The sequence below is a fragment of the Myotis yumanensis genome, unplaced genomic scaffold (assembly GCF_028538775.1).
Source record: "Myotis yumanensis isolate MYYU_CA2020_CCGP unplaced genomic scaffold, mMyoYum1.0.hap1 SCAF_17, whole genome shotgun sequence".
Taxonomy (NCBI): domain Eukaryota; kingdom Metazoa; phylum Chordata; class Mammalia; order Chiroptera; family Vespertilionidae; genus Myotis; species Myotis yumanensis.
In genome coordinates, this window is record NW_027223768.1 from 10,486,692 (window position 1) to 10,508,717 (window position 22,026).

Genomic DNA, 22,026 nt, shown 5'->3' on the forward strand with positions numbered 1-22,026 from the left:
CAGTTCTGGCCTTCTCCTATGGCTGCTCTGTGACCTAAGAAGACCACTGCCCACTCCTTGGAGGAATAATTTCAGTGTGTATAAACGGTGTCAGATTGGTGTGTCTCAGAGGAAAAAAGCACGAGGTGCAAATATGAATGTTTTTGTTTCAAGAAAGTGTTGCTTCAGGTTGACTCTGCAGTCCCCTATTAGTTAATTTCTGTGGTTGTAAGTAAGAGAAACTAGGCAAAAATCTGTGTGTGTGTGGGGGGGGGGGGGCGGGGGGGAGGACTTATTGTATAGAAATAACGGTGGCTCATAGAATCTGTGTGCAGGAATGTTTATGGGCCTTGGGAAGAGACCAGAGCCAGGAACTGGAAAGAAGCTGGGACTTGCTCCAAATCTGCTCCTTGTGCATGCCTGCTGTATTCTCTCTCTACTTCTCTGATCCTCACAGCAGTACCCTTAAACTATTTATATTAATGTATTTGTATTGTTAAAATATTTGTATTAATAACTCCTCATTACTGGAATTGTTCTTGAAGAGGCTGAATGACTATCATTTGAAACGGTGGTAGGAGGCTGTACTTATTATGTTGGAGGATGGGAAGTTAGATCAGCTTTTATCTATGAGCTATTCTAAATGTAAGATATTATGATTTTACCAACTTAAGCTCTCATACACACAAGGATTGCCTTTTATGTTACTTTCTCACTGTCTGTTAATAACCGCTTTGGTCTCTTTGTCTTTCCTATATTCTAGTCTTTTATCTTTTATCTGGAGTTAATTATTAGATCTTATTGGGTCTTCCTCCCCAAATCCTCTCAAGAAATAATATTAGTTTTCCCCTAATAGCTGTAGAGTTGTAGAAAAGATAACAAAAACATGAGCTCTTTTCTGATGGTTAAATGTTAAGACAGAGTTGCATCAGGATTACAAGAATAGGCTTTGAAGTTCAACCTCTGTTCCAATCCTGTTCCTATCGCTGCTACCTGTGTCACCTTGGAAAAATAACTCTCTAGTGCTTTTTCTCCAACTACAAAGTGGGAACCTAACATGAAACAACCTTCCTGGGTTGTTTAGTTAAATAACTAGTATCCATAAGTATCCATAAAGCACTTAACACCAACTGCAAGTGCTTAATAAAGAGTTGTTATTAATATAATAAATACAGAAGTACTTATTATTTTTAAAATAATAAATTTTAAAAAGTTTATAGTTTACAAAACCTGTGTACATACATTTTTTCATTTAATATTCACAAAAATCCCGAGAGGCAGACAATATCCCCATTTTAGAGATGGTAACATAAATGGAATTTCTAGAGGTCTCTCCTGCAGGGAGTGAATACCTAGTTACTGGAGGTTCTAGCAAGACTACCCTGGTACCTATCATGATAGATGTAGCAGATCTCCCAGCTTTTGGAAGAGTGATTGATCTAGGACTAGGTGATTTCTGAGGTCCTGTACTTGGTCACTTATTCACACATACAATATCTTCTTCTTCTTTTTTTTTTTCCAGAAATTGTTCAGAGATCTGGTGGTAGAGCATAAACAAACAAGCAAAAAAACAAAACACAAAACACACACAACACAACAAAACAAAACAAAACAAAAAAACCCAAAATCTCTGCCTCAAAATATACTAACATATAAAATACTATGTATAGGACATATAATATAAAAAATAGAAAAATTAAATATGAATATATGTAGCCTGATTTTATTTTACACACCCTCCATCTAAGTACTCATTAACTCCCACCCTCCTTTCCAGCCCTCTCCACAAATGTAAAGTATCAAGAACTAGAACTTTCTGTTTCAGTTTGTGTGCCACGCCCTCGAGGCTTACCGGAAGCTCGAAATCCAGAAAAGTGAGTGGGGCCTTGGAAGTGCCTGAAGGTGGAAGGAGAGGCGGCGGAACTGTGTTGCGAGGGTTGTGTTTCTCAGTGGGAAGCCAATTCTGGGGACCGGTAGTGGAAGCTCTGAAGCTTGGTTCCGGCCACCTCAGCAGGAAGCGGAGACGCCAGCAGCTGGGTCTCCGGGAACTGAGGGAGAGACCTAACTGTGCGAGCGGCGGAGGAAACCCAGAGGACGCCGACAGCCGGGCGGCCCAGCGTGGGGTTCCTGTAACCTGCGAAGATGTTGTTGCTCACGATGATCGCCCGAGTGGCGGACGGGCTCCCGCTGGCCGCCTCGATACAGGAGGACGAACAGGTGAGCTACCGGCTCCCCGCGACCCCAAGTCCCTGCCGGGGGTGGGCTGTGCTCTCAGCACTTGGTTTCTTCTCAGGACGCGGGAGACCCCTGCGACTTCCCGGACACTCCGGTCCTCTCTAAAGTGCTTTGTTTTACCTTTTGGCTTTGGAGAGACGACCTGTTAGAAGAAATCTGCTCTGAAGGCGGAGGTGGATTTTGGGGTTACCTGTTTCTCTTGCAACGAGCAGACAGAACGCCCTGGAGAAGGAGAGGTGCCGCTGATGGGGGTCCCCCAGTGTTCTGCCATTCTTGAGGGACTTGGTTAAAATCCAGGACGTCTAAGTTTTGGCTGCTGCTAAGGTTGGCTGACAGGCCCTGGGTTACACCAGCTCCCGGATTCTTCAGCTCCAGCACCTGATCCTTGGCCTCGCTCGCCGATATCTTTTGAAAGCGGGTGAGGTGGTATTGCCACATGGAGGCACCTGTCTCAAGTTCAGTTCCGCACCTTCTGTCAAGGTTATGCCCAGTCCCCGCCTCCTTCTATAGATTCTTACCGTTGGAGGTACAGCCCCTGTGTTTTCTTCCTGTTGCGCTTTCTGCCTTCACGTTACTATTTTTCTTTGCCTTTTCATAGAGTTTCCTAGCAGGCAAATGACAGATCTTAGCCATCTTTGTGTTTGTGATCGCTTTTACAACAGCAGCTTTATGCTACTAGGTGCTCAAAAAGGTATTGGATTGATTAAAAAAAAACAACAACAACTCAGACATCTTGAAAAGGAGCTCCTTTGTGCCTTAGACGCACAAGGGAAAGTTTTTGGTGTGAAGCAAGTTTCTAGAGCAAGGTTGGGAGGTCTCTGAAGAAGGGAGGCTGAGAATGAACTGTTTATAACATGTTTAAAGTAACAATTTCATCCTACTTTCTCATACAACCTAAGTAGCTTTTGGACGAAAACTTCAAGGCTTAAAAATAAGACGAGTTGTAGGGGGGAAAAAATGTTTGCACGTATCTTTTCTTGGACTTTTTGTTCATATATTTGTGAAAAATAAATTATGAAGCACACCCAATGTGCCAAGCCTGGTGCTAATGCAGGGGATTAGCGCACACAGTCCCCACTTTCCTGGGACTTAGAGTTTGGTGGGAAAGCCAGACAACTAACAATTATAACGGAGTGTAACTGCTGTGGACGAGGACGAAGGTTTGGTTAAACATGGAAAAGGTATGGTCTCTACGTTGAGTCGGGGAGATCAGGAAACTCTTCCCAGAAGAAATGACATTTACACCGACAGCAGCATCTGGTAATAAGGGAGGCTTCTCTTTGGTTGTATGCATTTGTAGGTTTGATATAGAAATGTGTTTACTTCCACTTTTAGAAGAACAGTGATACAGATTTTGAAGTTGCAGGTCATGCCAAATGAAATGTTTTCTGTTCATTCAACAAAACAAGTTTAAACATTGATATAAAATGTGGAAAAAAATGGAGCATGCTCTGAATTTTAAATTGTGAAATATTTTTCTCTTTTCCAATTTGTTAAGATTTTCTAGAAACACTCTGCAGAAGGAGTGGAAGTTTTAAATGGAGCATGATTTGGAAGAGTGGGATGGTGTGGTGAAATACTCTTTAAAGGGTGTGTCTTTTGACTGAGAAATAGTTTTCCCAAAGTGGGGGAAATCTGGTCAGCTTTCCAGCTATTGCATTGAATTTCAATGTGGGCAAAGAATATAAAATGGATTTGAAGTTAAATTAATATTAGTAGGCTCCGACTCTCTACCTTGATACTTTATTGAAAAATTGACATATTAGTGTGTGTTTCTTAATTTAATTACAGATTAGGTATCCATCTACCAAAATGGGTTGCTTTGTTCAATTGACAATCACAATATTTTTTGTGATTGTAATCCCATGGTGATTTCCTTTAGAAATGTTGACTTTGAATGATAAAGCATTAAACTTTTATTACCTGCAAAAATATCAATTGTAGACTAATCTTTACCATTACAATAGATACAGAATATTTATAGAATGCTGACTACAGTCTATGCACTGTGCTAAGCCTGTTAAGTGCATGATATCATGCAATTTTAACAGCAATAGATACAGTTATTATCCCCATTTCTAGATAAGGACGCTCTGAAATTTAGGATGGGTCTCTTGAGTAAAGTCACATAGCTTATAAGTAGCACAACCAAAATTTTTTTTTCTTTTTTTTTAATCCTCACCCAAGGACATGCTTAGAGAGAGGAGGGGTGGGGGGAGACAGAGAGAGAGAGAGAGAGAGAGAGGAACATGAATTGATTGCCTTCTGTACATTTCCTGACTAGGGATAGAACCACACTCAGGTATGTGCTCTGACTGGGAATTGAACCGGCAATCCTGCAGTGCACAGGACTGTGCTCAACCAACTGAGCCACTCTGGCTGGGCACAATGCAATTTTTTATCTGGGTTTCGTAACTTTAGCACTGTTGACATTTTGGGATGGAGAATTCTTTGTTGCGGGAAACTGTCCTGTGCATTGTAGGATGTCTAGCAGCATCCGTGGTCTCTACACCTTAGATGCCAGTAGCACTACCTCCGCCCTCCCTCCAGTTGTGACAACCGAGAATGTTTGCAGACACTGCCAGATGTCCTGGGGTCGGGGGTGGCGGTTGGGGCAAAATCAACCCTGCTTTGCCACCCTGGTTTTTAATCAATATCTGACTCCAGACTAGAGCCTTAGTATCTACCCACTACACTAAATTTACAACCTTGTGCTATGACTTTTTAATAATGTATTTACATCTTAGGAGTCCAGAAATAATTTTTTAAGAAATGGATATCTCTACCAAATACTTTTATAGTAAGTATCTTAATTGTCCAGGTCAAATAATTCAAAGTACCTTTTCAAGTATTTACACTGATAAAATAGAACATATTTTAAGTAGTTACTAGGTGCTAGTCCGTGTACAAGCTGCATTATTACTGCAGTTGAATGGTTATTCAGATAATACAATAGAGAGTAAAATAAAAAAATATCAGCAGATTGTCTTATGCATTGTTTCCTCTGTGCTTAACTAGAAGCATAGGTCTAGGGCTGTGGCTGGCAAACCGTGGCTCACGAGCCACATGCGGCTCTTTGGCCCCTTGAGTGTGGCTCTTCCACAAAATACCGGCTCTTCCATAAAATACCGATTTCTGCTCATGGGCCACGAAGTTTCTATTGCACTGTATGTGCGCGGTATTTTGTGGGAGAGCTACACTCAAGGGGCCAAAGAGCCGCATGTGGCTCTCGAGCCGCGGTTTGCCAAACACGGGTCTAGGGCAATAGAGAGATGAACTTTTCTTTTCAATCCTAGAGTTCCTAACTGATAATCTATTTTTTCTTTCTTCCATTCTCTGTTTCTCCTTTTCAGGTGTTTGCAGTTTTTTCACCTACCTTTCTGTTCTACCTCAAAATGAAACATACTCTCTTCTCTTTCATTTTGCCCCAGCTCTGTGGACTTGAAGAGCTAACCTAGTAGGCAACAGATAGCTCCAAAAAAAGCATAGTCTGTTTAGAGTTGAATGAGTTTTGATTAATCACCTTACTGTAATTAAGAGGAAAATGGTTGGTTTTGGTGCTTCTGGCCTTTGACCAGTTGAGCTCATCAGGAATTTTAAAATGATAAGCGTTTACCTAAACATTCTGCAAAGGCAAAAGATGGCATTTGATACAACTAGTTGTTCAGCAGTCCTAGTGACACCAATGGAAATTATTGCAGTTGTTTGGCCAATTACTACCCTGTACTTTTTTTTTTTTTAAATATATTTTATTGATTTTTTACAGAGAGGAAGGGAGAGGGATAGAGAGCTAGAAACATCGATGAGAGAGAAACATCGATCAGCTGCCTCCTGCACGCCCCCCAGTGGGGATGTGCTCACAACCAAGGTACATGCCCTTGACCGGAATCGAACCCGGGACCCTTGAGTCCGCAGGCCGACGCTCTATCCACTGAGCCAAACCGGTTCGGCTACCCTGTACTTTTTATATTATATACAGACCCACATCCTAAATATGCTACTGGATGAACTCAGATTAGTTTCAGAATTTTTCAGACATTCACATCCTCTTTATTATTGGATTACTAACAGATACCTTTCCTTATAGTGTAAAAAGGTTCAAGTCCATTTTAGATAAAGCAGGAAACAGAATTAAGATATCTAATCTAATTATTTTTAGGTAGACTTTAATCTTGAAAGCACACAGGGTTTATCTTTAACATAAGTAGTGCTTATGTTGTGAGACCTAGATTTAAGCTGCCACATGGTATCTTGAACACTTTCTATGAATTTGACTTAATATTAAATGGTAAAACATGACCTGGATGGTGTATCTGCTATTGCTGCAGCAGTTTTAATTGAAGAGGTGGTATTGCATGCTTAGGAGCAGGAACTCAGAGCTAGACTGCTTGGGCTCAAACGCTAGCCCCTTTTCTTCTTGACCCCAAGCCCTTGAGCAAGTTTGACTTGTCAGATATAAAATAAACTTTAAGGTGCTCACCTGCCTTTAGCTGTCAAAAACTTAACATCTGTGGTTGTGGGTATCTTTAAAAATAGCAGTGTATGAGCTCTGTGCAAGATGCTGATTTAATTCATTTCGGGGTGGAGATTGTGTATGCGTATTTTTTTTTAAAGATCTCCAGGTGATTTTATTGTAAAGCCAAGGTTGAAAAGCATTAGTCTACGTTGATATTATTTCTTGGCACTTTAGTAGCGTTTCCAACTTTACTTGCATTCTTTTTATCTATTGTTGTGGGGTCAGAACTCTTCTGAATGCTACATAAGGGCATGGGGAAGCAAACAGATTGGCAAATACCATTCAAACCTAGGAACGTAGGGTATTGTGCACTAGTTCAAAGCATGTGATCGTGTTCAGTCTCCTTTACTGGCTGACCAGTCATGAAAAAATTTTATATATATATACAAAGTGTCCCAAAAAATGTATACACAACTGAACAGCTGATAGCTCAATTTTGAAAATGAAATGTATTTTAATAAACACTGCCTTTATAATTATTCAAAGTGTGTGTATACATTTTTTTGGACACCCTATACACACACACACACACACACACATACACGCAATATTGTTTAATGATAGTATATAATGTTAATTATTTCAAAGTGTTAATATATAAAACTATAAATACATACATATACACACATGTACATGCATATATATACACTTATATGTGTTGATATAGAAATATTTCTCAAGTGAACAGCATTATAACAAATCATTGCCATAAAGACAGCGCTGAGCAAGATAAATATACAAATTGATAGTTCTAGTGGTCTCTGCCTAACTCCCAGGTTCACTTGTTTACTTTCTTATTCATATTTAATTGTTCAGTTTACCATTTTATTCTCATTTATTTTATTTTTTAATTGAGGTATAATTGACCTGTAACATATTAGTTCCAGGTATACAACATAATGATTTGATATTTGTATACACTGTGAAATGGTCACCACAATAAATCTACCATCCATCACCATACATACTTACTTTTTTTTCTTGTAATGTGGACATTTAAAATTTACTCTCAGAAACTTTCAAATATGCAGCACAATGTTATTAATATTAGTCATCATGCTGTATGTTAGATCCCCATGACTTATTTATTTTATAACTGGAAGTTTGTAACTTTTAATCCCTTTCATCCGTTTTGACTCACTACTCCCTCTTCCCCCTGGCAACCACCAATCTGTTCTCTGCATCTATGATTTTGGTTTTTGGTTTTGTTTGTTTTGTTTTTTAGATTTCACATATAAGTGAGGTCATACAGTATTTCTTTCTCTGACTCACTTAATGTAATGGCCCTCAAGGTCCATCCATGATGTCACAAATGATAAGAGTCCATTTTCTTAATGGCTGAATAGTATTCTGTGTATGTATACCACATCTTCTTTATCCTTTCATCCATTGATGGACACTTAGGTTGTTTCCATATCTCGGCTATTGTAAATAATGCTGCAATGAATATTAGGGGTGCATATATCTTTTCAAATTACTGTGTTCATTTTCTTTGAATAACTGCCCAGAAGTGGGATTGCTGCATCATATGACAGTTCGATTTTTAATTTTTTGAGGAACCTCCATACTGTTTTCATAGTGGCTGCACCCTTATATATTATCATTAAGCAATATTGCACATACATTTACATTCCCACAGTGAATGAGGGTTCCCTTTTCTCAGTATCCTTACCAACACTTGTTATTTCTTGTTTTTTTTTTATATTAGCCATTCTGGCAGGTGTCAGGTGGTATCTCATTGTGGTTTTGATTTGCATTTTCAATTCAGCATTTTAAATATAGCTATACTTACTTGTACATTGCTTATCTGCCATTGAAATAATTTTTATTGCTTCCTTGTTTTTACTCTTGGCTCAGCATTTTACTATCTAGAATTTTAAGATTTCACTTTGTTCTTTCTCAATACTCAACCTCAGATCCAGACTGATAACAATACTCTAACCACTGAGCATACTGGCCAGAGCTGGAAAATTCTTAAATGAAGGTGTCTTCTTTCAGGCTTTTCGGGACCTTCAAAAGTACCAGAGTCAGGCTAAGCAACTCTTTCGAAAATTGAACGAGCAATCCCCTACCAGATGTACTTTGGAAGCTGACACCATGAGTTTTCAGTGAGTATAATCCTGATTTCTTTGTGATCATTTAAGTATGAAATACAGTAAATGTAAGTAACATGTGATGAGAATAATTTTTTAAAAGTAAGATAACTTTAAAAGTGAAGCCACTTCCCCAGCTCTAATTTTGCAAAACTCAAATCTTGATTTGTTTATTCAGCTTGTGTCTAGTGAATGCTATACCTGTCATGCAATAATAGATTGCTTTTGCTTTAGGAGCTTCATTGAACCAGACACATTCAGGTTAGTACCCTGCTCAAACATCTGTATATATATAAAAGGCTGAGTGTCCATCCTTCCCCATGACAGTTAGCTATGATGCACACTGACCACTAGGGGGCAGACGCTCAATGCAGGAGCTGCCATGATGCTCACTGGTCATTTAAAAATAAATGGCACCATGGACCTGGCACCAACAAACCAATACTCGGCTTTGTCCAAGTGGGACACAGGCTCCGCCACCACCCTGGAGCAACACCCCACCAAATTGCAGTCAACGTTGCCAAGACCCCATGGCGCAAAATGCAGCCCACAGCCCAACCCAGCCCAGAAACGGTGGCTGTGGGCACCGGGTAATGACATCATGTAGCAACGCCCAGCCTCCTCTCCCTAGTGACTAGCCTCCTTGCAGTTTCTTCAGCCCAGGAACACAGCTTGCTTTATAGCCAGGTGGAAACATTTTACAGTTCAGCCAAATGTTTGTGAAGCATTTTCTCGTGCCTCATCTCATTTGATCCTCACAGAAGTTCTGCAGTAGGTACATTGGAGACTCAGTAGAATCCTATTTTCTTTTCATTAGCAAGACAACAGAGATTTAGAAAGTTTAGGAACTTGACCTGACTGAAAAGAAGTAAGAAATGGTGGAACTTGAAATGACTTCAGGTTTTCTCACTGCTCAGAATATAGTCAAACACTGCTGCAGTTAAATATTTTACCCTTTGTTCTCCCTGCATGATCTACAGTAATAATCTGCTTTGTGTTGATATTTACTGCTGTGTTGCTGACAATTATCTGAAAGAGAAGTTGGGGTGCTTCACTGGCCTGAGAAAAGTTTAGCTAAATCAGAAAGCAGGTCTAATTAAGCAAGTTTATCTATATACTAGTGGCCTGATTCACAAAATTCATGCAAGGGTAGGGTCCCTAGATCTGGCCGGTGATCAGGGCCAATCTGTGGGGCAACTGGTAGGACAATCGGGGTCCCCACTTGCACCCACCTTGGCCTGGTGCGGCCCACTCACCTGTTCCACCATCCCGCCGCAGTCCCACTCTTGTCGGGGCTCATGGGGCCAGCAGCACCTCCACTGCTGCCCACTGCCAGCGCTGCATTGCCGATGCCCACCATGTTACACGCCACCCCTGGTGGTCAGCGCACATCTATTTCCCGGTTGGTTGAACTCCTGCCTGTGGAGACAATTTGCATATTAGCCTTTTATTATATAGGATATAAAAGGCTAAGGTGACTCTTGCATGCGTGGTACATATAAAAGCTCTCACTGGTGCAAATCACATGCGTGTGTTTTCTATCTGTCATGTCGGTTGTGAATTTGATTGACACTTCTATTATAGAGAAAGGGCAAATAGCAATATTAAAATATTTCTTCTAATTAATTTCCTTTCAATGTACACAAATCTGTGCACCAGGATATTTGTTTACTAATAGTGTAACCTTGAACAACTCATATATACTTCTCCAGGCCTCAGTTTCCTCTATAAAGTAGGGAAAGTAATCATAGTTTTTATTCCATGTAAAGGGAATCCATGTATATCTCTTAATATCTTGCCTGGCACATAGAGAATAGTTAGAAGTGTTACTTATTACTTAGGAAAAAAGAGAATTATAAAAGACACTTCAAGAGCATCTCAATCCTTGATTATAGATAATGCATACAGCTGAGAGGGGGATCAAAGGCACTTTATTGGATTTCAAATGATATACAAATAATTGGTATCAAATGTTTAATACATGTCAAGTTTGAAGGTGATAAAACAGGAAGGATTAAAGAAAAAAGAGGATAAGAGAATCAGAGGAAAAGAAAAGAGGATTAGCTGAATAATGTTGCTATTTTAGGAACTCGAATACTAAGGTATCTGGGAGCAGCCTTGTGTATTTAACTTAAAAGGAAAAAAACAAAAACTTCCACTCATCAAAAACAAGCAAATAAGTATACAAAAACAAAACAAAAAACCCTGGCCTATTGGTTAATAAAGTAGTGGCATTAAGTTTCATAAGGTATTAATTTGTGTAGTATATAAAACATTTCCTATAAATCTAATTTTTAACATCAAAAGGTTAAAAGCACTTAATTATATGATACCTTTATCTCTACTATAGGTTAGGAAAAAAACAACAAAAGATAGGACAGCAGTATTATCACCATCATCAACATTATTATAAAGGGCCTGAGTGATCATATAATAGACTAGAAACACTACTCTGTAGAGTCCTAGGATGCCTTAGGAGTAGGGCAGGGGAGGGGTGGGGGACCCATAGATGCCTCCTTAAACTGAAGAACATATTTTATTTTCTATACATATTGGTCTTCTGAATGTAATTTTTGCTGAAATAAACACTACAATGGCCAAAATACATTTGAAAACCACTGAGTAGCCTAATCTTTCCAAGAATATCTCAAACATGTAATCACGTTACCAGAAAGGGGACCTGGCCCTGAGCGGGTCTGCCTAGGTGCGGGCTGGTAGTGTGTGGGTTCTGGACTTCATGCAGGAAAGATTTCACACTGTGAGTCCAGGTGATTTTCAGAGGACAGTTATTAAAGCTGAGGACAGTGAAACAAGGTAGGGCCTAGGATAGAAGAAGCAACAGGAGAGGGACTCGGTGGGGAAGTGAGCCTAGGCTGGGCTGCTTTGGCTCACTAATAAGTCAGAGAAAAGGGGGACAGAGTCAGGGGGTTGCTGCCTATTGCTCCCTGGTTGCAAGCCTTGTGGGGTTCCTTAGAGTTTAGGAGATACAGGCCTGTGGGGGAAGTAGAGAGGGCTGGGAGAGGCACCCAGGTGCTCCTGGGAGGGAGAGCATGCCCTGGGACTTTGAATGTTTTAAAGGCTGGGGGTTTATGAGAGAATCTCAGTAGAATATTCAGCAGTTCTATGCTGGTGCCAAAATAAGATTTATTTCCTTAACTTCATCTGTCCTTGGGTACGGTTGGGACAAATGGCATTAATTGGATTTCTATCTGTCTCCCCGATGAGGGTGATTTAGGCTATTTACCTCTGGTTGGGGAGGAGACGTGCAAACCATTTACTCTTAAGTGTCTTTGGTTTAGGGGCAATAAGATTATGCGTTTTACTAGATGGCTGTAAACTGCTTGTTTAACTACCTGCCTCAGTTTCCTTGTGCTGCTTGTCTGGGCTTAGTAGCTCATCTCAGTCATAGCCCCTTCCAGAATGTGGGGAGCTCACTCTCACAAGAGGAAGCCAGCTCTGTTACTGGGCAGTTTCCAGTTGATACGGAGTCCTCCTACCTTGATACCAGGGGATATTGTTAGTTCTGAGGTCATTATTGCCTATAAATAACGTTAAATTCCAACTTTGAAGTATCCATGACATTTTTTAGTTTCACTCTTTTTCTTACAGCTGAAAGGAGTTTAAAACTGTGTATACTAGTTTACCATACATAATCAAAGGATGGATGGAGTCACAACTCCAAGGTATCAAGAAAAAGCCTTAGGTATTAGGATATTTTAGTTGAAGAATTATATAGTGAATAGACAGTTATACTAAACATGTCTAAGTACTCCTTTTGGAATATACTTCTATTAATGGAAAGATGTTTGCTTTCTGATTCCAAGGATTTATTGTTTGAAATTGGCTTTCTGATTTAGTTAGCCTCCCACTCCTTAGGTTAAAATATCTTTGAAAAGCTTATATGGCACTGAGAGTCTGCTTCAAATTGTCAGAAAATTGTTACTGTACAAACAACTTTTTTTTTTGTCTCTCTCCAGCTACATTATTGAACAAGGAGTGTGTTACTTGGTTTTGAGTGAAGCTAACTTCCCTAAGAAGTTGGCTTTTGCCTTCTTAGAAGATTTACACTCAGAGTTTGATGAACAGTATGGAAAGAAGGTGCCCACTGTGTCTAGACCCTATTGCTTTATTGAGTTTGGTAAGTTTTTGTTCCTCACCTTTCTATCAAGGGAGCAAAGAATATGGAAAAGCTATTTGTTATGCTGACAATTTTCACATAATTTTACTGAAGTTTTGGATTCTGCCTCTTTCATTCCACCTCTTTTTGTCCTTTTAAATGAATGGGCCTTTCTTCTTATAAGTAATTTTTGCTAGTCTTTTGATCTTTTCCCCATAGAACTTGTTGCCCTTTGCCCTTTTTGGTTATTTGATTTGATTCTTCATTAAGGTCAAGTCTACCTAATCCTATATAATAAAGAGGTAATATGCAAATTGACCCTCATGCCCTCATGTCAGAAGATGGCCACCCCCATGTTGTCATAAGATGGCTGGCAGGGGAGGGCTATTAGGAGGGGGACCAGGCCTGCAGGGGAGGGCAGTTGGGGTGATCAGGCCAGCAGGGGAGCAGTTAGGTGTTAATCAGGCTGGCAGGGGCGTGGTTAGGGGGTGATTGGGCTGGCAGGCTGAAGTGGTTAGGGGCAATCAGGCAGGCAGGCAGAGTGGTTAGGAGCCAGTAGTCCCAGATTGTGAGAGGGATGTCCGACTGCTGGTTTAGGTCCGATCTCTGTTGGATCGGGCCTAACCGGCAGTCGGACATCCCCTGAGGGGTCTCAGATTGGAGAGGGTGCAGGCTGGGCTGAGGGACAACCCCCCTCGCGCCCCCCCCCCCCCCCCCAGTGCATGGATTTCATGCACCGGGCCTCTAGTTGGTATATAATAGCCAAGTTCTTTTCCCAAGCAGACACATACACACACACTCACAGTAAGGCTCATTTTATGGAGGTCAGAATTTGGAAATCAGCAAGATTTTGGGTGTTTTGTTTCTTTTAGAAAAATAAGATTCTCTAATTTTAAAGAAAAGTACCAGAAGATAGATGGCATTGGGGGATAACATTTACTACATGCTGAAGTAGTGAGTATGGGTGTTGATATTTGTATAAGAATTATAGACTCAGCATTGCTCAGCCTCGTTAAAGTATCTGATGGTAGTAGATCAAAGGAAATGTTCTAGTACAGCAAGTAGAAAAAGTAAGACGGCATACCTATGGTCAGCCTTCACTGCTGACATTTTTAGTTAAAAAACGAAATTGGTTTTTACTATCTCTATATTTCTGAAGTGTTTCAAGTTTTCTAGATAAGGACGTCAACTTGTTTTTTAGAAATAAATAAAGTTTAGCAAAATACTCCAGTGTTTTATAACTCTCCAAGAGCTGATTGCTTTAATGTATGTGATTTTTAATTTTATGTTTGTAGACAATAGCAGTCTAGTAAACCAAGAAAAAAAATAAGACTGCTTTGTCAAGGTCACACAGGAAATAATTGGTACACTCAAGTTAGGTTAAAGGATTATAGACAGAGACATGAACGGGTTATAGGTGCACTGCAAGGTACTGGGGCGCATAACACAGTAATTGTTACCATCCCCAGGCCCAAAGGAATGAGAAAAAGAAGCAGTTTCTGGATTGGGGAAGGAGAACATTCATAGAGAAGGCCAGCTCCAGTGTAAGTTGGTGGAGGGACATTGCCAGCCCAAGGTGACTTTTCAGGGAGGAGCTAAAGGATTAAATACCCTGATGTTACTGTTTGCTCTTCTTTCCTACTCTTGGGGCTCCCTCTTTGGCTCAAAGCTATGGGGCAAAGAGCCCATTGATGTAGTCCACGTAGGTCAACTTCCCAAGGCAAAAGCAGGGTGCAGAAGAGGCAAATGAGAGGTATCCAGCACAAATAGCTTAAGATTTTTGTTAAATGTTGAGATGTAATCTTTAATAATAAGTCATTCTTCTATAGTTCTAAGAAATATAGACATGGCCTAAACACAATTGAAGCTGCAGTTTACAGTGTTATTTGGGAAATTCCCTAATACATGTCTGCTTTACCCGAAGTTTACGAACAGAGTGAAATTGGGATGAATGTTAAAGAAAATACTTTATCACTCTTTTGCCATGTTAGGCTGTAGAAATGCTAGATTGTTGCCTTTTTTTTTTTTGTCGTGTTAAGTAATGAAACCATAAGAGTCTCACAATACAGTTGGAAAATGTCTGCTTTCAGGAAAGGCTTACTGTAGTGGGTCTTAATTTCTCTAAGGATCCTGAAAGTAGCCACTTCTAATTTGCACTTTGAGGGTGTGCAAAGGATATTTCTCCTGCATAGTCATCTAATTATATCTTTACATTTTACAAATGAAGAAATCAAAACTCCCCTTTTGATACTCACCCAACAGCTTGGTTAAGCATGGATAGTAGCAATCCAGCGCTAAACTCAGAACTCCCTAAACCAGTGATGGCGAACCTTTTGAGCTCAGCGTGTCAGCATTTTGAAAAACCCTAACTTAACTCTGGTGCCATGTCACATATAGAAATTTTTTGATATTTGCAACCATAGTAAAACAAAGATTTATATTTTTGATATTTATTTTATATATTTAAATGCCATTTAACCAAGAAAAATCAACCAATAAAATGAGTTCGTGTGCCACTTCTGACACACGTGTCATAGGTTCGCCATCACTGCCCCTAAACCCTATTTCAGTATTTTGATGGACATGAAAGAAGTCGTTTATGGTCATTTTTCTCCATCATTCTAGAGACCTACATTCAGAAAACCAAGAAGCTATACACTGACAGTCGTGCTCGGAGAAACCTAGGCTCCATCAACACTGAACTGCAAGACGTGCAGAGGCTCATGGTGGCCAATATCGAAGAAGTGTTACAACGAGGAGAAGCACTCTCAGGTAGTAGCTAAAAGTCATATAAGTCTTAGGAAGAGATGGTTCTCATTCCAGAGGCAAGGATAGCTTATATTAGTGTAACTTTCATGCTGTCAGAGTCTATGGAGCACTGTTAAGACTTCATTTCTCAGAAACAGATGACATTATGAAGCTTCCACTATGATATTTTTTTGTTAGCATGATTACTTTTGTTGAGTTGAAACAATAAGGGTCTCATTCCATATCAGAAGCAATTACTATTTCCAAGATATTTACAAAGTTACGTAAATATTTATAGAAACACTTACATAAGTGAGCAGAAATGAAAAGAAGAATGAGAGGAAATTGTCAATTGCTGTGGTTTCCTGAGTAGCCACTTGGGGAGATTTTACTGCTGCCCGATCAAATGTTATATAATCCTCTGCTGAAAACTTTAAAAACTCTGACTGTAAGATGAGATTTAGTCTGGTCTCAACTTACTTTTAATTAATTCAGTCATTATTATTGTGTACTTGTAATGTGCAAAAGCATTGTGTCCTCTATACTGGGAGGTAAGGAGATTACAAACTCCTCTCCTTCTCCCTAGTTACAAACATTCTGACTCAGTCAGGTCATCCTGGACCTGTTCTTTAAATCTAGGTAGGAACTACCTCTATGAAGAAGCCTTTGCTGCCCTGGCCAGTGTGGCTCAATTGGTTGCATGTCAGCCCATGCAGCAAGAGGTTGTTGGTTAAAATCCTGGTCAGGCCGCAGGCTCTATCCCCAGTAGGGGGCATGCCAGAGGCAGCCTCTCATCAATGTTTCTCCCTCTCCCTTCCTCTCTCCCTCTAAAATCAATACAAACATATTTAAATAAATAAGCCTTTTCTGATCCTTATAGTCCATATCACATTAAATTCTTTAAAGCACTTAGCTACATATGGTGTTTTTTAGCACATAAATTCTTTAAAGCACTTAGCTACATATGGTGCTTAACCAATACCATATGGTATTTGTGTATATGTGTGTATGTACTTATTTATGAAAATTTCCTGAAATATATATGTTGGTATTAATAAATATATTTATACTTCATATATTTATTAATACTAAATATATATTTATATTTAATGTTTAAATGTTACTTAAGTATTTAAATGTTACCTAAGTGTTTAATGTGGACATGTACTTTTTAAAGGTAGTGCTTATGTTTTATGTCTATTTCATATATTTCTTTTATGTTTCTCATAATAATGATCACAAGTAGATGTCTTAAGAATATTTCTTGAATTTAACCTTTCTACATATTCATGAATAAATTTTGTTATCATATATTGTAAATTTTAACCTTTATGTTACTAGGAAGCAGTTGTCCAAGCATATAGCTTCACACTGTAATTTTAAGTGAGTCTGTGTATATTTTTATCATAACAGACTTAAAGTTTCTACTTGTGATAAAGTAGACCACAGGAACTTTTTTAAAAATCCAAAATACATATATTGGTGAGTTCATCAGAAATGTAAAGAATTCTCTCCTAGTGCTTTGCTGGCTGCTACAAAGCCGAGATGCTGATTGAAAAAGAAGTAACTTCATCTGATTGGGAAAATAAGAAACATTGTCAGAATTTTATAGATGGTATAAGAAACAAACATCAATGGAACACTTAATGATAGACAAGATGTTTGGGGGACTACATATATTTTATTTATTCTTTAGAGCAGGGGTCCTCAAACTACGGCCCGCGGGCCACATGCAAATACAAATATTGTATTTGTTCCCATTTTGTTTTTTTACTTCAAAATAAGATATGTGCAGTGTGCATAGGAATTTGTTCATAGTTTTTTTTTAAACTATAGTCCGGCCCTCCAACGGTCTGAGGGACAGTGAACTGGCCCCCTGTTTAAAAAGTTTGAGGACACCTGCTTTAGAGCAATCCCAGGTGAAGTGGGTGGTGTCAAACCAGTTTTATAGATAAAGAAGCAGAGACTCAGAAAGGTTGAATAGCTTCCTAAAAGCCACACTGCTTTTTTGTTGGCCCATTGTCCATTTTCATTGTATGATAGTTTTAAATAGACATATAGACAATGAGAGCTATAAAAATGTAGAAGGAAGTAGATAAATGTGAACTGAGCAGGAAGGATTCTTGAAATTTAATACATCAGGAAGGAGTGCAGAGTGGTATTTTAAGAGGAAGAAAAACCATTTCTGAATGGAGCATATTTGAAGGACAATGAAAAAATAAGCCTACCTCATATAATGTTTTCCTTCTCTTTAAGCTTATCCATAATAAGAATCCATCTTTTATGTCTTCTTCTCTAATTTTTAGCTAGTCTACTTTGCATTTAAGACCCAATAATAGTTCCTGTGAGTTCTTTCAGCAAGACCAAATTATGACCTTTTTTACTGCCTACATATACCTATTTCTCTTAAGTCATAGGTTCTGTATTTTCATTCAAAGGTGTCACTGTAAATTTCAAAAATATAGGGATCAAAAAACATGTTTTGGCCATCATTGTATCCTCTAGCACTTCACATGGTGTCTTCTCATATTGGCTAAACGACTTCTCCAAGCAGTAGCTTTGTCTTAATGACATCATGTGCTTCTAAATGTTCTGATGCAGAGGAATTCACTTAACTATTACTTATTTCATATGACCTAATACTTGTTCCTCTGTCCAGTTAGTCTCAGCAGCTTAGATTCATTTAGCAAATATTTATTTATTGCGCACTGACTATATATGCCAGACTCTGTCCTAGTTACTGGGAATATAGCAAAATAAACACAGTAGTTAAAAACCTCTGTCCAATGAGTTGTGCACTCTAGTAGACTGGCTAGAAAGATTCCTTGCAGCATTGTCATGGTTATTTCTCATCCTGTAACTTCTTTTTTTTACATGACTAGGTGTTTTTCTTACAGGACAAGTTGATAATTTAGAAGTAGCTGTCATGCCTGTGCTATTAAGTAATGCCACATTTCTCAATCAAAACCAGTCTCTATTAGGCAACTCTAAATATTCCAGAAGCATTCTCTGAGGAAGAACAAACATTCAGATTGCAAAATAGTTTTTCAAAAACTTAAAGAAGTAAAAAGTTTGATCAGAATTCATTTATGTCAAATTGAGAGTTTGTTTTTATTATTAAAATATGCCATATATTTTAGTCCAGTCTAGCTTTTGTCTATCTGGCTATTTCTCTAATTGCTCAGTTAACAATTATAAGAAGATAATGACATTACAAATGTCATTTACTTGTAGGGAAAAGAAATGTTGCAAAATATTCTAAAAAGCTTAATTTAGTAGATATTGGTGGTTTTCTAGCACCTATAATAGTCTCTACAATGTGGAGAATCTTAGACATTTGGCAGCATTCATCATTGAGATATAGCTTAATACTCAATGGCTGGTTCATTGGATTTCCTGGTTATCTGAATGTTATTTTACATGGATTATTATTTTTCAAAATATGAGGGAATATAATTTAGACCATTGAAAGATTATGGAGATGCTTAATGTTGGCTAACATTTCTCAGATGTTTACCGTATGCAGGCATTGTGCTCACTTTACAGGCATTGGTTTGTACCTATAAGCCTCTGATATAGTTTCTGTTATCCCCAATACATAGATGATGAAACCGGGGCTTTAGTGAGGCAGAGTTACATGGCTGATGCATCTGAAATTTGACCAAAGAGTCAGAGGCCAGAGCCTGCACTCCCAACCACTTCACTATGCAGCCTCAAGAATTTGAACATAACTTGGTCTGATCGTTTTAAAATGCATTGTAGATTTTTCAGTGCTTTAGGATCATGAATTAATCAGTACAGGTAACCTTACCCTTAAAATAAAAATGATCATTTAAGCATAGTGGTTGTTTGGTATCGTGCCACTCCTTTTGGTTATTTTTATGACTTCATACATTTGATAAAATACTTCCATGGACTAATTAGTGTTTTCCTTTCTTCTTCTCTGACAGCATTGGATTCGAAGGCTAACAATCTGTCCAGTCTGTCTAAGAAATACCGCCAAGACGCGAAGTACTTGAACATGCGGTCCACTTACGCCAAACTTGCAGCAGTGGCTGTGTTTTTCATCATGTTGATAGTGTATGTGCGATTCTGGTGGCTGTGAAGTAGTGAGCCCGGTCACTGGCAAGGGAGAACCTAGACCCCGGCAGGTGTGTGTTTTCAGGAAGCTGAGCTCACAGAGATGTGTGTTAGAATCCAAGTGGAACTTCTGCCTTTAAGGACCTTGCAAGAAAAGACAAATCCTGAAAATGAAAGGTTACACCTCATTTAATGAAGCTTAACCCTATGGGGAAAGTCTCTTTTGGGGGCAGAGGCTTTCTCTGGGTGCTAAGCTGTATATGTTAGGGAACAGTAGATTGTTTTATTTTGGGTATTTTTCCCCTCCCAGTGTTTTACATTTTTAAAACAGCACTGACTGGGGCATTCATTCTTTAACGGAGCCATCAGTGAGATTTAACTAAACCAACCTGTGCTAGCAACAGGCTGAAATTCCTGCAGAGAAGGCAGCCCTCTGGGAAGTTCTTTGACTCTATCTGATCAACATTCCTTTTGTTGGTGACATTTGTGATTTTCAGTAATCTGAGTTTCCGATGGCCTTTTAAATAAGACTCCAGTGTGTGAAGGTTAATTGCCGTGCAGCAAAGATCTTGTCTGTTGGCCCCTGTAGGAAGTTAACCTTTGTTATTTTCCTTTTATATTTTGCTTATTGCACAATTGCTTTAGGGTTAAACGAATTATATTAAGATGCCTTGAAATTCTATTATAGCACTCCTTGATTAAGAAGCTAAAATGTTTTCTGTCATTTATTCCTTAAAAGACTTAAATTAGTTTGGGACATTCTTAATTTTATTTTTCAACGTCTGGTTTATATGAAGAGTGAGGATAGCATACATGTAGCTAGAGGCCCCTGACTTGAGGAGAAGAAAGGCCCAGTTCCTAACTATAGCTTTGCCCTGCCCCTTTCTCACTGTCTCCACTACAGTTTTCCCCACTCTCTCCCTCTTGTCACAGTTTGCTGATATTTAAAAAATTATTCTGTGCCCAATAGTTTCATGTCCCATAGGCATCTTCTCAGGACAGTCTCAAATTTCAAAATGGAGAATGTTCAGTTGTGTGGTTAATTAAATTTAAAGTTTTGCAGAGTGACTATTCAAACTACTAAATACATTTATCTGAGAAAGTCTGAGGGCACCTCACACCTGCGTAAGTTTATATAAATTCTCTGCAAATGACCTAGAGTTAGGCAGCTCATTTATAGTGACTTCTCGTAACAAAAGTACCTATGATGTTTTCCCCTTTTTGCTCAGGGATAATGGGGATTTTCTTTTATCTTCTGAGATTGAATTTTCTAAATGGGAGAATAGGTCTTTTAAATATTGTCACAAGGGCCTGCAATATAACCTATATCTCCTACAAATACTGCAAATATTTCTTTAAATTGTACAGGAAAATGAGCCATCTTCTTACCTCTTAACATCTTCAGAAGGAACTTTAACCATTGAATAATTTTATAACTGTGGGCTCATCAAAGCTACTGTCTTGATTCCTGATAGAGAAAAATAATTCTATTTCCTTATAACAGGGCAAGGAGAAATGCTTATTTTATTCCTGATAATTTACAGAACTAGAATACATTTTTTTCTTTCCATTTTGGACCTACATCTGCCAATTGGAGTTTTGTGCATGAAATATGAAGTTACTTTTTATAGAGAATAAGTGCTTTTAAGTCTCCAAAGGGCTTGTCCCTCGGTAATGATGTTGGTAATAAAAGTCTGTGAAAGGCTGAAAACTAAGTAGAGGCACCGTAGCATTTGGTGCTTCTGTAGGAGTGGAGGGTGGCAGCTCGCTGTTGAGAGTTGCATGCTGTAACCAAGTGGTCAGCAGTGAAATAAATACTTCTAGAATGTTCCCTTCAGCGTGAAGTGTTGTTACCTAGTTTATTTATGTCCCTATAACCTTCTAGCTATTTTTCTACATAAACTCAGTGGGTTAAATAATGAGAAGGGGGATTATGGAATGACAAATAAAGGAATAAGAAAATGGTTTAAGATTATGATGTTAGAAAAAGAACAAGACTGTCATAATATGGCTCCTACTTCTACTCTTTATTAGAGGTGGTGGGAAGGGAAGATCTGACTAGATGAAATGTATCAGCCTTCTAGAATAGAATGTGTAATTAGTGTGCAGTGTTATTGGGGCCACACTGAGAATAGATACCGAATTCTAGACAGTCAGTGGCTTATACAGTGTCATGAGTTAAAAGAATAAGGCACATTTTGGGGATTGTAGTTAGTTTGGTTCCATGGACCTGCTAGGGTAAGTGTAGGCAATGGGGA

At 38.8% G+C, this 22,026-nt stretch overlaps 1 protein-coding gene across 1 annotated transcript; it reads left to right on the forward strand.

Moving 5' to 3' along the window:
- The first annotated feature begins 1,972 nt into the window (after window positions 1–1,972).
- Window positions 1,973–21,605, forward strand: SEC22B (SEC22 homolog B, vesicle trafficking protein). The gene is made up of 5 exons (XM_070395870.1): window positions 1,973–2,196; window positions 8,729–8,838; window positions 12,801–12,961; window positions 15,566–15,712; window positions 19,639–21,605. Exons 1-5 carry the CDS (start codon window positions 2,122–2,124, stop codon window positions 19,791–19,793), a joined length of 648 nt encoding a protein of 215 aa, XP_070251971.1. The 5' UTR covers window positions 1,973–2,121; the 3' UTR covers window positions 19,794–21,605.
- Window positions 21,606–22,026: the final 421 nt, after the last annotated feature.